Source organism: Tachypleus tridentatus, chromosome 6, assembly GCF_004210375.1.
Source record: "Tachypleus tridentatus isolate NWPU-2018 chromosome 6, ASM421037v1, whole genome shotgun sequence".
In the NCBI taxonomy this organism is placed as follows: domain Eukaryota; kingdom Metazoa; phylum Arthropoda; class Merostomata; order Xiphosura; family Limulidae; genus Tachypleus; species Tachypleus tridentatus.
In genome coordinates, this window is record NC_134830.1 from 60020393 (window position 1) to 60032727 (window position 12335).

Here is a 12335-nt window from a genome sequence, read left to right on the forward strand (position 1 = left end):
AAACCATGAAACAGTGTTCAAAACATTGATGTATTTGTAGGAAAGCAGTGCGTGCTACGTTGATTCTAATTCCTTTGTTGGGTTTACATTACATAATCACGCCATTCCGTCCTGAACCTGGATCGCCGGAAGAAGTTGTGTATGAACCCATTTCAGCTGTGGTTGCTTCGTTTCAGGTAAGTTATTTGGAAGTAGATCAACATATCTAGATTACAACGCTCCCTGCAGCAATAGCAAAAATCGTAACATTGAAATAAACGGAAATAAACATAAATTTTACTAGTTATTATTTTTTAAGTCTTTTGAATAATATGTACTTAAGATTAGAATTATTTTAGGTATAAAAAAGAGAAAATGGGTATCCATGTCTAGTTTTAGTTTACTTTCGAACTTTTCGTTCTAGAAAGTAAAGTTGAAATTATGATGAATAACGTTAGTAACCCTTGATGTACTTCGCATGTCAACAATGAGTACTTTTTTCATTATAACACAAGTCGTCCTCCGAGACGTGGGGTGGCCCTCTAGTGAAAGGGTGGATTTCGACGTTGGCAAGTTGGGTTCGATTCCGTGCAATCAGATAAAAATAATAAATATGAGTGGGTTATAAGAGTGACAATCAATACCTTAGCGTGAATAGTGGGTGGTAATTTATTGCTGACTGGTCTGCCTTCCCTCTGGTTAGTATTTCAATATTAGGGATGGCGGTCAATTGTCTTTGTATTTATTGTCTTTAAGTCCAGTATAACTAACAAAAATTTTAACATTGTTTTAAAACGTAGTGATACTTCAGCTGATGATTTATTTTATTTTTATTTTAACCTACTTATATTTTATGCCTTTATCTTATTGATTCATAAACGTGAGTTATTTATGGATTTATTATGCAGAAAGAGCAAGTTGTGTATTAACTTGAAGTCACGCAAGAGGCTTACACTAAAATAGCATTCGAACTGTGATTCTCGTTAACTGGTTAATTTCACGTGTACATTTGATTTTCAGGGCCTCTGTGTGTCGCTGTTATTTTGTTTCTTCAATGGAGAGGTGAGTATAATCACTGGTTATGCTATGTGTTTGTCACGTGCAAAATAAAATTATGTACTGTTGTTCACAACGTTAGTGAGAGTTGAAATATATATCTGGCTAGATCAAAAGTAATAAGACTGTAGAATATATATCAGAAGAAAATTTTATTTTCTGACAGAAATTTCAATCAGAGTGATACCCGGCAAAAAAAAAAAAACAGATGAAAATGAAATAGGTCAGCTCAAAAGAGATTTTTTTCTTATGAAAAATGTTTCTCTAATTATTCTGGTACCAGGTGAAATAATAATAATAAAAAACTTTATATTTATAATGATGCAACCGAGTCGTTTTTCTTTTGATCCATAAATTCAAACATAATGTACACCCTATAGGCTCGACTAAAAATAAACACAGCACGTATTTAAAATTTCCTTTTCCCATAAATTACTTCTATATTTGAGGGGTGCCAGAGTGTAAACCAGAGAGTTCATGGCTCGAGTCCCATTGCTGCAAAATCGCGCCCTGCATTTTGGAGCTTTGTATTATATGAGTGTGTACTAGGTCGTAATTATTCGAATTGAGTAACCTGACAGTTGGCGGCAGGCTATGTTGATTAGCTACTTTCACTCTTTTATATCAGATCCAAATCAGGGACGACTAGCATATAAAACCATCATGTAGCTATGCGTGTATATTCAGAACAAACACTTGTTTAGCTGGACCACGACAGATAAATTAATTTATATGACATTTATTGAAATAAAACGTTGGAGTTTTAGAAATTAATTCAGTGATAATTTCTTGAAATTCATTAAACTCTGATCTCAATTTTCAAGGTTATCTCCCTCATTAAGAAAAAATGGAACCAAGCTTTCATGACGTGGGGAAATGACACAAAACGGAATTATGCTGTTACAACAATGTCTGTAGGTATATTGTAATCGTTTTTAGATTTGGAGTTTGAAATTAAAGTGTGTGAGTAACTTAACAATAAAAAAGAGAAGGTTTTTGGACATTTGCACGATTATTAATGTATTTGTTGGAGTAATTGAACAATTAAAAAAAGATTATTAATGTATGTGTTGGAATAATTGAACAATTAAAAAAAGATTGTTGATGTGTTTTGGAGTAATTTAACAATTAAAATAAGATTGTTGATGTGTGTGTTGGGGTAATTTAACAATTATAAAGGAGATTATTAATGTATGTGTTGGAATAATTGAACAATTAAAAAAAGATTGTTAATATGTGTGTTGGAGTAATTTAACAATTAAAAAAGATTGTTGATGTGTGTGTTGGAGTAATTTAACAATTAAAAAAAGATTGTGATGTGTGTGTTGGAGTAATTTAACAATTATAAAGGAGATTATTAATGTATGTGTTAAAATAACTGAACAATTAAAAAATATTATTAATGTATGTGTTAGTTGATAAAGCTGGTTCAAGACCTGTGTTTGTCTAATTTATTAAAAATATTTTAATTTTAGGGTTGGTAAAGCTTTAGAAATGTGTTTTGATTCTTTGGTGTTACATGACAAATATACATTTTTATATTAAAACACAAAGAGAAAATGATCATTATTTTCTTTGTTGCTTCAGTATTATTGTATATATTGACCAAATAACTTGTACTGTTGTTCCACGAAGAATGTGTCCAGATTCAAAATAAAATAATAACTCAGGTTAATCTCATTTTTATAATGGTTAAAAGAAAATTACCTTACCTTTATTTTTTTCACTCACATTGCGTGTCACGTGTTTTTACTTCAATTCATGGGGTCCGGCATGGCCAGGTGGTTAACGCACTCGACTCATAATCTGAGGGTCGCGGGTTCGAATTCCCGTCACACCAAACATGCTCGCCCTTTCATCCATGGGGGCGTTATAATATGACTCTCAATCCCACTATTCATTGGTAAAAGTGTATCCCAAGAGTTGGCGGCGGGTGGTGATGACTAGCTGCCTTCCCTCTAGTCTTACACTACTAAATTAGGGACGGCTAGCGCAGATAGCCCTCGAGTAGCATTGCGCGAAAATTCTAAAACAAACAAAGTCTTTCCTTGTTTTGAGCGACGTTATAAATGTAACAGTTACAAGGTTAAATAAAAAGAAACATGCGTCATATGCTTTATATATATTTATTGTTTTCTCACTAAATTAGATATTTTTAATTAAAATATTTAAAGGATATTGAAACGCTCCGTGAGATTCTTTGGATAAATGAGTGCATCAGGTCTGCGGATAATTATTTCGTTACAAAATATGTAGAGTAGAACACTGCTAGCGCTCCATGCCAGTCATTAAACGTGCCTTGTTTATAATCTATTATTTTACAATTTAATTAGTAACGAAGTTTTAATTGTGTTTTTTTACAGGAAAATGTTAATCACTGTTAGACTTTACTGAGATCTCAAAATCGTTTCAATGGATAACGACATCAAACTCATCCATATGGGATAGATAGAGTGTTAAAAATATAATAGAACTGATATCTTATGACAAGAATAATTAATTATAATGATGTTAAGCCATTTTAAAAAAAAAAGGCGTTCACACCCAAGCAATTATTGTTCTAAAACTGCTTATATAAATGGTATTCCAATCATGGCTGTGCTCATTGTACCACATATGGTCTGATCAATTCTGAATTGAGCGAAATGCGTCATCGTCAATGGATAGAATAGTATTATTGCACATTTTTCTCATTCTTGAAACTTACCGAGAGAATAGACATATAATACAATGTTTAATAATATAATATGCTTGATACTGATGTCTTATGTCATGTATAGTTAAGTTGTCTGATGTTCTACAAATTCATTGACTTTTGTTTGTGCCAAGTGTAGAGCTACGTGACATTTCGGAAGAACTTACTAAAATGAACATTTTTAAATTTTTAATGATTTTTTAATTCGAATTACTTTGCTCTTTGTTGCTCGAGTAAATGTGCTTCTTTATCGTTTCTGTGTTTTATTTTTTGACCATGCCAACACCGTCTCATGACGACCGGGAGGACACTACAGCAGTCTAACCAAACTAGGTATCTTATTTTGTGAATAGATGTGTGTGTTACTGTGATAACGTTTTCGTCACCTCATTATAAACAGAATGAAAATATATATATACGTTAAACTAAGTTTTCAAACACACATTAAAGGATTAAAGTATTGTTTGATGGATTTCAAAAAGATGCAAATAAACCCTGAACGCAAGAAAGAGTATTAAGATTATAAAAATTCTAATCCTTAGTTATTTATTAAAATAATTTTTAAAACTTATCTACAAATTCCATCGCAATCTTTAAATCTACAAATCGGATTCGCCAAGTCCTAGTAGCAACATTGATTCATTTCAAAATTTGAACGAAAATAAAATATTTAAAAACAAGCGAGAACCGCAAGATTATTTTTGCAAAGACAAATTCAATAAAATGATTATACAAGGATTTTCAATTACTTTTTCAGGTTAAAAATTTTTTACAGCACTTTGCTGAAGATTAGTCTCTCTAAGTAATTGAGGTGACCTCAAGTTTGTGGACTTATAATGCCAGAAAACGGGTTTTGATATCCGTGTGGGTATAAGATAGATATCCCATTGTATAACTTTGTGCTTAAGTACAAACAAACAAACAAATGACAACTTTCTCACAGTCGGCTACCAAGACGACATTTAAACAAACTAAATCCACCAAAGTTCATGAGTCCATCGTCAGATTATTTCTCAGATATGTCAGTAAAGAGAACAACGGAAACATCGCTTTTTGGTGCGTGTTTTTTATTTATTTATTTATGGAAACGTTGCTGTTGGCTTAACACGTGGCTTAGTGCTACATCTGAATAAAACTTTCTATTCCTACAGAACAATAGCTTCGTCTCACATGAATAGTGCCAATTACATTTTATTTTTAATAGTAACAAGAACTAGGTTTTCTCTTTTTTTGCAAAGTACATCATAAAGTTTAAATTTTCATTTAAATTAGAGCTTTGCAGCATCCATAAAGGCTTATGTAAAGTTCCATTAAATTATTTGTACCTATCATGTTAAAAAGTCCTTATCACCTCGTGATCAGTAGTAAACTGTCTGTTTACTGTCTATTTCTTCAAGTACACCTACTCTTCATCGAATGTTAGCCTGGCATAGCCAGATGGTTAAAGCAGTCGACTCCCTAATCTGAGGGTTGCGGGTTTGAATCCCCGTCCCTCCAAACATACTCGCCCTTTCAGCCGTGGGGGCGTTATAATGTTACGATCAACCCCACTATTATTTGGTAAAATAGTAGCTTAAGAGTTGGGGTGGGGGTGAGTAGTGATGATTAGTCTTACATTTCAAAATTAGGGACGGATAGCGCAAATAGCTCTCATGTTAGTTAGCGCGAAATTAAAAACAAACGTCGAATGTTATGGAGCTTCCATCCCTCCAGTTCAAGAAGTTATTAATACTTGTGTATTATTACACTCGTGTTTTGTTTCTTAATTAACCATCTTTGAAAAGTATATGTAGATCAGCACTTTTGTTACCAACCACTTTCTGATTGAGAAGTGAAAGTCATGTGCAAAATTGCACAATGGCGGGTGTGCTATTTAGATGTTTATTTAGCACCCTGAGATGAGTGTATTACTGATCTTCCTTTGCAACTGCCATGTTGAAATTGATGTGTTTTGCGGTTTTCTACATCACTGCATTAACATACTTTTTCGGATGTAACTTTGGTATAGAATATCTAGTTGAAAGTTTAATCGTCGAAGCACTACACTGTTGAATGCTTGAGATTCGTTGTGCCATTTATTCAGTGCTAAATACGTCACTTGTGGTGTTATGTATCGTATCTGCATCGACACCTGCTTCATTGGCATTCTAAAAGCATGATTAAAACCCTCCACGGAATCAAAAAGCGTTGTGTTTATATCTTTTTCTTTTCTTCTTACGTTGGAAATGTTTTATGTATTCGAGCGTTTATGTCATTCAACGAAGTGCTAAAGCCATATCAACATTCCTGTAGCCTAAAATGACGTAAGAACTTTATTCATGTTTTTGTTCTTGAACGCTGTGTAAAACCCATGTTTATCAGGATTTGTACAAGTCTTTGAAATCCTGGAATTTCGTGGATAATGATCTCTAAACATTTCAGAACTGAAAATCCTGGAAAAAACCACTGTCGACAAATCAGTCCTACAAGAGTCTGTAAATATTAATTTCGTTAAACATTCCAAAAAATAAATGAACTATTTAAAATTACTAAATAAAATGAAGAAAAAGCTTGTCTATAGGAATTGGGTTTGTTTATCTTTAATGTCAGCCATTTTGAATTCGATATTCGAGACTATTGCAGTGTCCACAGACGAGCACGTTTGATGAGCGAAAATACTAGGAAAATGTAAGTTTAATCCTATTTGGTATGATTGAAGAATCGTATAAATTTGATTGAGGATCCTAGGAAGTCCCGGATTTCTTTTCGTTTTTCTTTGTTTTTTCGATCTGCGCTAACCTGGATTTATTTTTCTACATTTTTCTATGGCTTGCTTAATCAGTTATAGACAAATAGAATTAGATCCCCTCTTATAAACTTCCGAGTAAGCCTAATAATTACATTAAAAAGGATTTTGTGAGTTGTAAACTTAGTAGTATATTGACCTTAGGAAACTCTGCACGCATACAACCTAGATTTTGTGTTCAACAAGTAAGTTGGAACATTTCTAGAATAAACTAAAACTTTAAAGTGTAAAGTCTTATAACCAACTAAAAATGTATATGAATAGCTCGTTCTTTATTCTATTTTGTGCATATAGTTTTCATATTTAACAAAAAGGAAATTAAACATATGTTGCATAAGTAGAATCCATCTGTTTTTGCAAAATTTAGCAAAATGTTGACCTTTGCGGCATATTTTTAGAATAATTCAAAATTTATTATTTTAAAATATCTGCTGGTAATTTACTTTATTCTTAATTTTTGTTTGTCTGTTTTTAACATCCAACGTTTAAATAAAACGCTTTTGTAAAAAATAAGTGTCAAAACCTACTATTTAATATTTTGAAAATATGTGATAACGACATCTACCATCATAATAATGTAAACGTAACATACTTTTGTTTTGTGCATTAAGTTTAATGCTATTAGCCTTTTTTTCAGAAATTTTTATACTACTTGTTTATATTTGCTTCAAACGTAAAGATGAAGAAGTTATGGGAGTTTTATATTGAAATATGCCTGTGTGTTTTCATGTATTCATATGTAAATAAACAAATTTTATAACAGTGGCCAATGATATGATTTAGATACAATTTGAAACTGAAAAGCTTGTGAGGTATTATTAAAACGTTATTAACAGCAAGAGTACTCTATCAAAGAGTAAATGAAAATTTTATTACCTTGTGTTTTATATTTAAATTTTTATTGCATGTTTAAATAGATAAATTGTGTGTATTTGTGTTAAAACACATGTGTGGTGAATGATATAAAATAACGATATATGCGTTATGTAAAGTTTAAAAATATTTTATAATATCAGCTCATACACACCACATCTCATCGTGTCTTTTTTTTGCATTTTTCTAATACAAGCTGCAACGAAAAGGTAAAGCAACACGTTTAGAGCAAATTGAAAACGAATTCCTGAACCAGTTGGCTGGTATTTTCTGAAGTTTGTCACGCTAATATCTTAATGTATTTGGTGAGATTGCCTTGAGAATAACAGTCTTACCACCTCTTATGACTGTTTTAACGTATTTGGTGAGACTGTCTTAATGATAACAATCTTATCTCCTTATGACTGTCTTAATGATAACAATCTTATCTCCTCATGACTGTCTTAATGATAACAATCTTATCTCCTTATGACTGTCTTAATGATAACTGTCTTAATGATAACAATCTTATCTCCTTATGACTGTCTTAATGATAACAATCTTATCTCCTTATGACTGTCTTAATGATAACAATCTTATCTCCTCATGACTGTCTTAATGATAACAATCTTATCTCCTTATGACTGTCTTAATGATAACAATCTTATCTCCTTATGACTGTCTTAATGATAACAATCTTATCTCCTTATGACTGTCTTAATGATAACAATCTTATCTCCTCATGACTGTCTTAATGATAACAATCTTTTCTCCTCATGACTGTCTTAATGATAACAATCTTTTCTCCTCATGACTGTCTTAATGACAACACACCAAATATGCTCGCCCTTTCAGCCGTGGAGGCGTTATTATGTAACTGTCAATCCCACTATTCGTTGGTAAAAGAGCAGCCCAAGAGTTGGCGGTGGGTGGTGATGACTAGCTGCCTTCCCTCTAGTCTTACACTACTAAATTATGGACGGCTAGCACAGATAGCCCTCGAGTAGCTTTGCGCGAAATTCGAAATAAACCATCTTAAATATAACAATTTATCTCCTTATGACTCTTTTAACGTATTTGATGAGACTGTCTTAAGGATAACAATCTTACTCTCCTTATGACTCTTTTAAAGTATTTGGTGAGATTGTCTTAACGATAACAATTTTACTCCCTCTTATGACTGTTTTAATGTATTTGATGAGACTGTATTAAAAGTGATAACCTGAGCCCATTGCAACCATCAACTATCAGTCCAGTAACATTTTTAATTAAACACTTCAAGAATGTGGGAAAATAAAAGTAAAATGATATGCATCTAAGAATATTTCAAGCCGTAATGTAATTTGTAAATATAAATATTCTTTACCCAAGACAAAGGATACTGTAATCTTTATATTGGTAAAGTTATTTCAATTAATTTTATACAACTAGAAGACACTTTCAAACATTTTGATTATATATAATAAGTACGACCGTAATCAAGTTTCTAGACATTATCACCAGGTGCATCAGAGAGGTGATTGGTCAATACAAAAAAAAACTATTTTCTGTCATTGTTTCGTGAGCGAAACGTTTAGTTGATGATTAACGTTTCGTAGGACGGTTCTTTCTCATATCGAGCTTCAGTTGCTTTCGACATGAAGTCCTTAAATAAGAGGCAATATTTTTATTTAGTCTTTATTGAGTTGTTTTAAAACTGGGCCAGGTAAATTTTACGTGCTCCTGGGTACAGCCATAAGCTTGTAACTATTGAAAATATAACGTACCACATCATCTAGGTTTTAATTAGAAGTGGTTGAAATTACCATTGCAATGTATTTAAAATAAGAAAAGCAATGCTTATGCAAATATAGTAATTTAATTTTTTTTGTAAAATTTCGACATTTTCCATCGTTAAAACTCCTTCCTTAAAAGGGTTTATTTTTACAGTAAAATTTAAGAAACATTAATAATAGTATGTAATAACTTGTTTTTTGCATAAGTACCTAAATTTAGTGTTTTAAGCTCAAACAAAAAAAATGACAATACAACAGTTGTTTAGTATATCTAAACGTTACTGTTTAATAGCATCAAATAGTATCTAAACATTCCTAAAGTTAAAAAGAAATTATTGGAAGGTTCTACGATACGCAGTTCATGATCTTAGTGTTGCTTGTATTTCATTATTCTAGGAATCCAGTCGTGCAAGAGGCAAGAAATCACGTGGAAATGTGAAGACGAATGAATCCGTGACACGTGTCTTTCTGTGAAAGCAGTCTGAAATAGACGGTTTATGATCTGTAGGCTAGTAGCGAGAAGACGAAGAAAACCTAAGGCCAAAAAGCTAAAAATAACGTTTCCAGTTTTTGCATGACATAAACTACTGATTGATGAATCAGAGAAAAACTTTAGTATGTTTAAAATATACCAAAAAGTCATGTTTTGCAAGAAAAAAAATAGTTTATCGGCTTTTGTTTCGTTTGCATAGAATTGGCACTTTTTTACCTCTGTCGACATAACTACTTTCAAAAACGAAATAAATAAATTGAGCGCCTCTTTGTCATACAGTGATCATGCAAGTAATTATGTTAATATGGTGCACATTAAAAGCCGAAGCCAAAATTCTTCATTTTTGCTATCTTGAACAGAACAATGTATATGATAGAGATGTTATTACTTTGAGAGAGCATATCATCTGTATAAAAAAAAAACAGACTGGGAGCTTCATAACCTTGAAAGGCGGTAAATATAATCTGATGTAATTGTTTGATAGATTACAAATTAGATCTGATATTTTTTTATAATATGCCACACTGAATTTTGTTTCTGATAATCACAGAGAAGTACAGAATTCTCTTGACCACGCGGAACAAAAGCCAAAACCCGTTCGTTTAAGTATAAAAATAAAAATAAAAGTTGGAACTCTGAGATGAATTTTTTGAACGTCATGAAAAACAAATGTCACGTGTTTATGATAAATGTTCGAACATGGTGAAGATGACTAACAAACAAAATATCCAGAAGTTTTGATATCAATAACTGGAATCAAAGTTCGTTCATAAACAGCATCTCTTTAAGTTTTTGAAAATTAGCAATAACGACTAGAGTTCTTAAGTAAGTTTCTTAAAAGTTCTTCAATTAATTTAAAAACTAAGGCTCTCAACATAAAACTCCTAATTGAAAATAAAAACTGAGACGTTTTATAGATTAAAAGATAAAGGTCATAGATATGCTTTAAAGTTCCTATAAACTGGTTCAGCAGTTTTTGAAGATCTAATACCAAAAAAAAAAAAAAAAAAAACTGAATAAGAAACTTTAAGGCTTCTTAGTGAAGACGAAGAGGTGGTATTGATTATACGTTTTATTATAAGTGACGTGAAAGAGATTCAACAAGCAGTGTAATACTTTTAAATTATGAATTGTTGAGACGTAGTTATAGACATAAAAATATCATATATTCGTATATACTCTTGCGAGTAACATGTTATGTACGTTAGGAATATGGGGGACATAATAAGATATGTTTAACATGAATTAAAAATAACGCTTTCTCTAGATAAGTGCAGAATGTATGAGTTATGGGTTATAATATAATATTACCGATTGAACTCGAGAAATGAGTGAGCGATTTTCTTTATTGTTCAGTAACTGTTTGACAGTAGCAATATTTGTGAAAAAACCATAAACGACGTCTTTTGTGTTGTTTTGTTTTTGGCACAATGAAAGATAAATTATTATTTTGAAATATTTTAAGCTATGGAAAAGTTCAAGTAAATATTTTTGTCGAATATCTTCCCTTTGGTGGAGGGACGAGAAATATATTACACTCTTGACAGATGGAGAGCAGAAAAACAAATACAATGAGTTGCTAGGTTTGTTACAACAATATGTGTAGCAATGAGTAACTTGGTAAATTATTTAAGCAGTGTAAAACTGGTTACTTTTATTACAAAGTAACTTGAAAACATGAAATAACTAAATGAATTATTTAAACAGTTTTTTGTATGTTTGGCTACAATAGAATTTCTAAACAATGAGAAAACGGGTGAATTATTTAGAAAATTTAAAGCTGGTTGCTTTCGTTACAACAACTTTCTAACAATAAGGAACTGTTTAACGAGTTTCGCTACGGAATTTTTGTTACGTGGTTTATCGTTCAAGCTTGGTTTAAATAACCTGATAATTGGTGTTTTCTACATTCCTCATTGTAATATTGTTCTGCAATTGTGCCAAAAGAACCGAAGAGAAGTCGACCCTTTTTATTACTTCTATTAGCAATGTGAGTGTAATATATCAAAATGACAGTATGTGTTCTTGTTATTGTGCTTGATACGTAGTAGTTAGTAAATCATTACGTCTACATGATGTTATTTTAAAAAAATACAGCAAAATTATAACAATGTCAATTAGTACAGAAAGAATATATCAATGGTATTTTAAGAACTAATTTTAATGCTTGCTTACTGTATCTAAAAATGCATTAGTTAGTAAAGTATTGTATAACTGGGCTGATATCTGTTTTTGTATCAGGTATAGTGAAAATACAAATAAACTTCAATTGCACATGTAATTTTGAGTGTTGTGCTTTATCAGGTTAAGGCTCAATTATATTCTTTCAAACGCGAAACAGAAGTTCTGAAACACATGTATAACTTACAAACCTTTTCTGAATATCTGACTGTATCATCTTTCTTGAATTACCTGGAACCTCAATATGTTTTTTAACATCAACTTTATTCTGATTGATATATTTTCAAAATTTAACATAATCGTTAAAATTATTCATCTGATGGCTTGGCAGCCAATAGTCTCTTGTTAAAAATATCTAAATTTAAAAAGAAAAATGTTAAAGCTTTATGATCTACCATATTCTTTTTTAGATATGGAAGATAATGTTATAAAAACAGAAAGATTCGTTTCGTCATATTAAAGCAATTTTTGTGCCTCAACACGTCGTTACAGTTCATGTTGTCACGTCCGGTCATGCTT

General features: G+C 31.5%; 1 protein-coding gene across 12 annotated transcripts in view; it reads left to right on the top strand.

The window, feature by feature from the left end:
* Positions 1-11916, top strand: part of LOC143252637 (calcitonin gene-related peptide type 1 receptor-like) — a 196664-nt gene extending 184748 nt beyond the window's left edge. For 9 of the 12 annotated variants that reach the window (XM_076505057.1, XM_076505064.1, XM_076505058.1 and 6 more), the window contains 4 exons: positions 41-176; positions 1000-1041; positions 1860-1949; positions 9539-11916. In XM_076505057.1, coding sequence (XP_076361172.1) covers positions 41-176; positions 1000-1041; positions 1860-1949; positions 9539-9616 — 346 coding nt within the window. In that variant the 3' untranslated portion in view covers positions 9617-11916. Of the gene's footprint in view, positions 1-40; positions 177-999; positions 1042-1859; positions 1954-4003; positions 4064-9538 lie in introns of all 12 variants that reach the window. The other 3 variants (XM_076505062.1, XM_076505060.1, XM_076505061.1) reach the window with 3 other exon arrangements.
* The last annotated feature ends 419 nt before the right edge of the window (positions 11917-12335 follow it).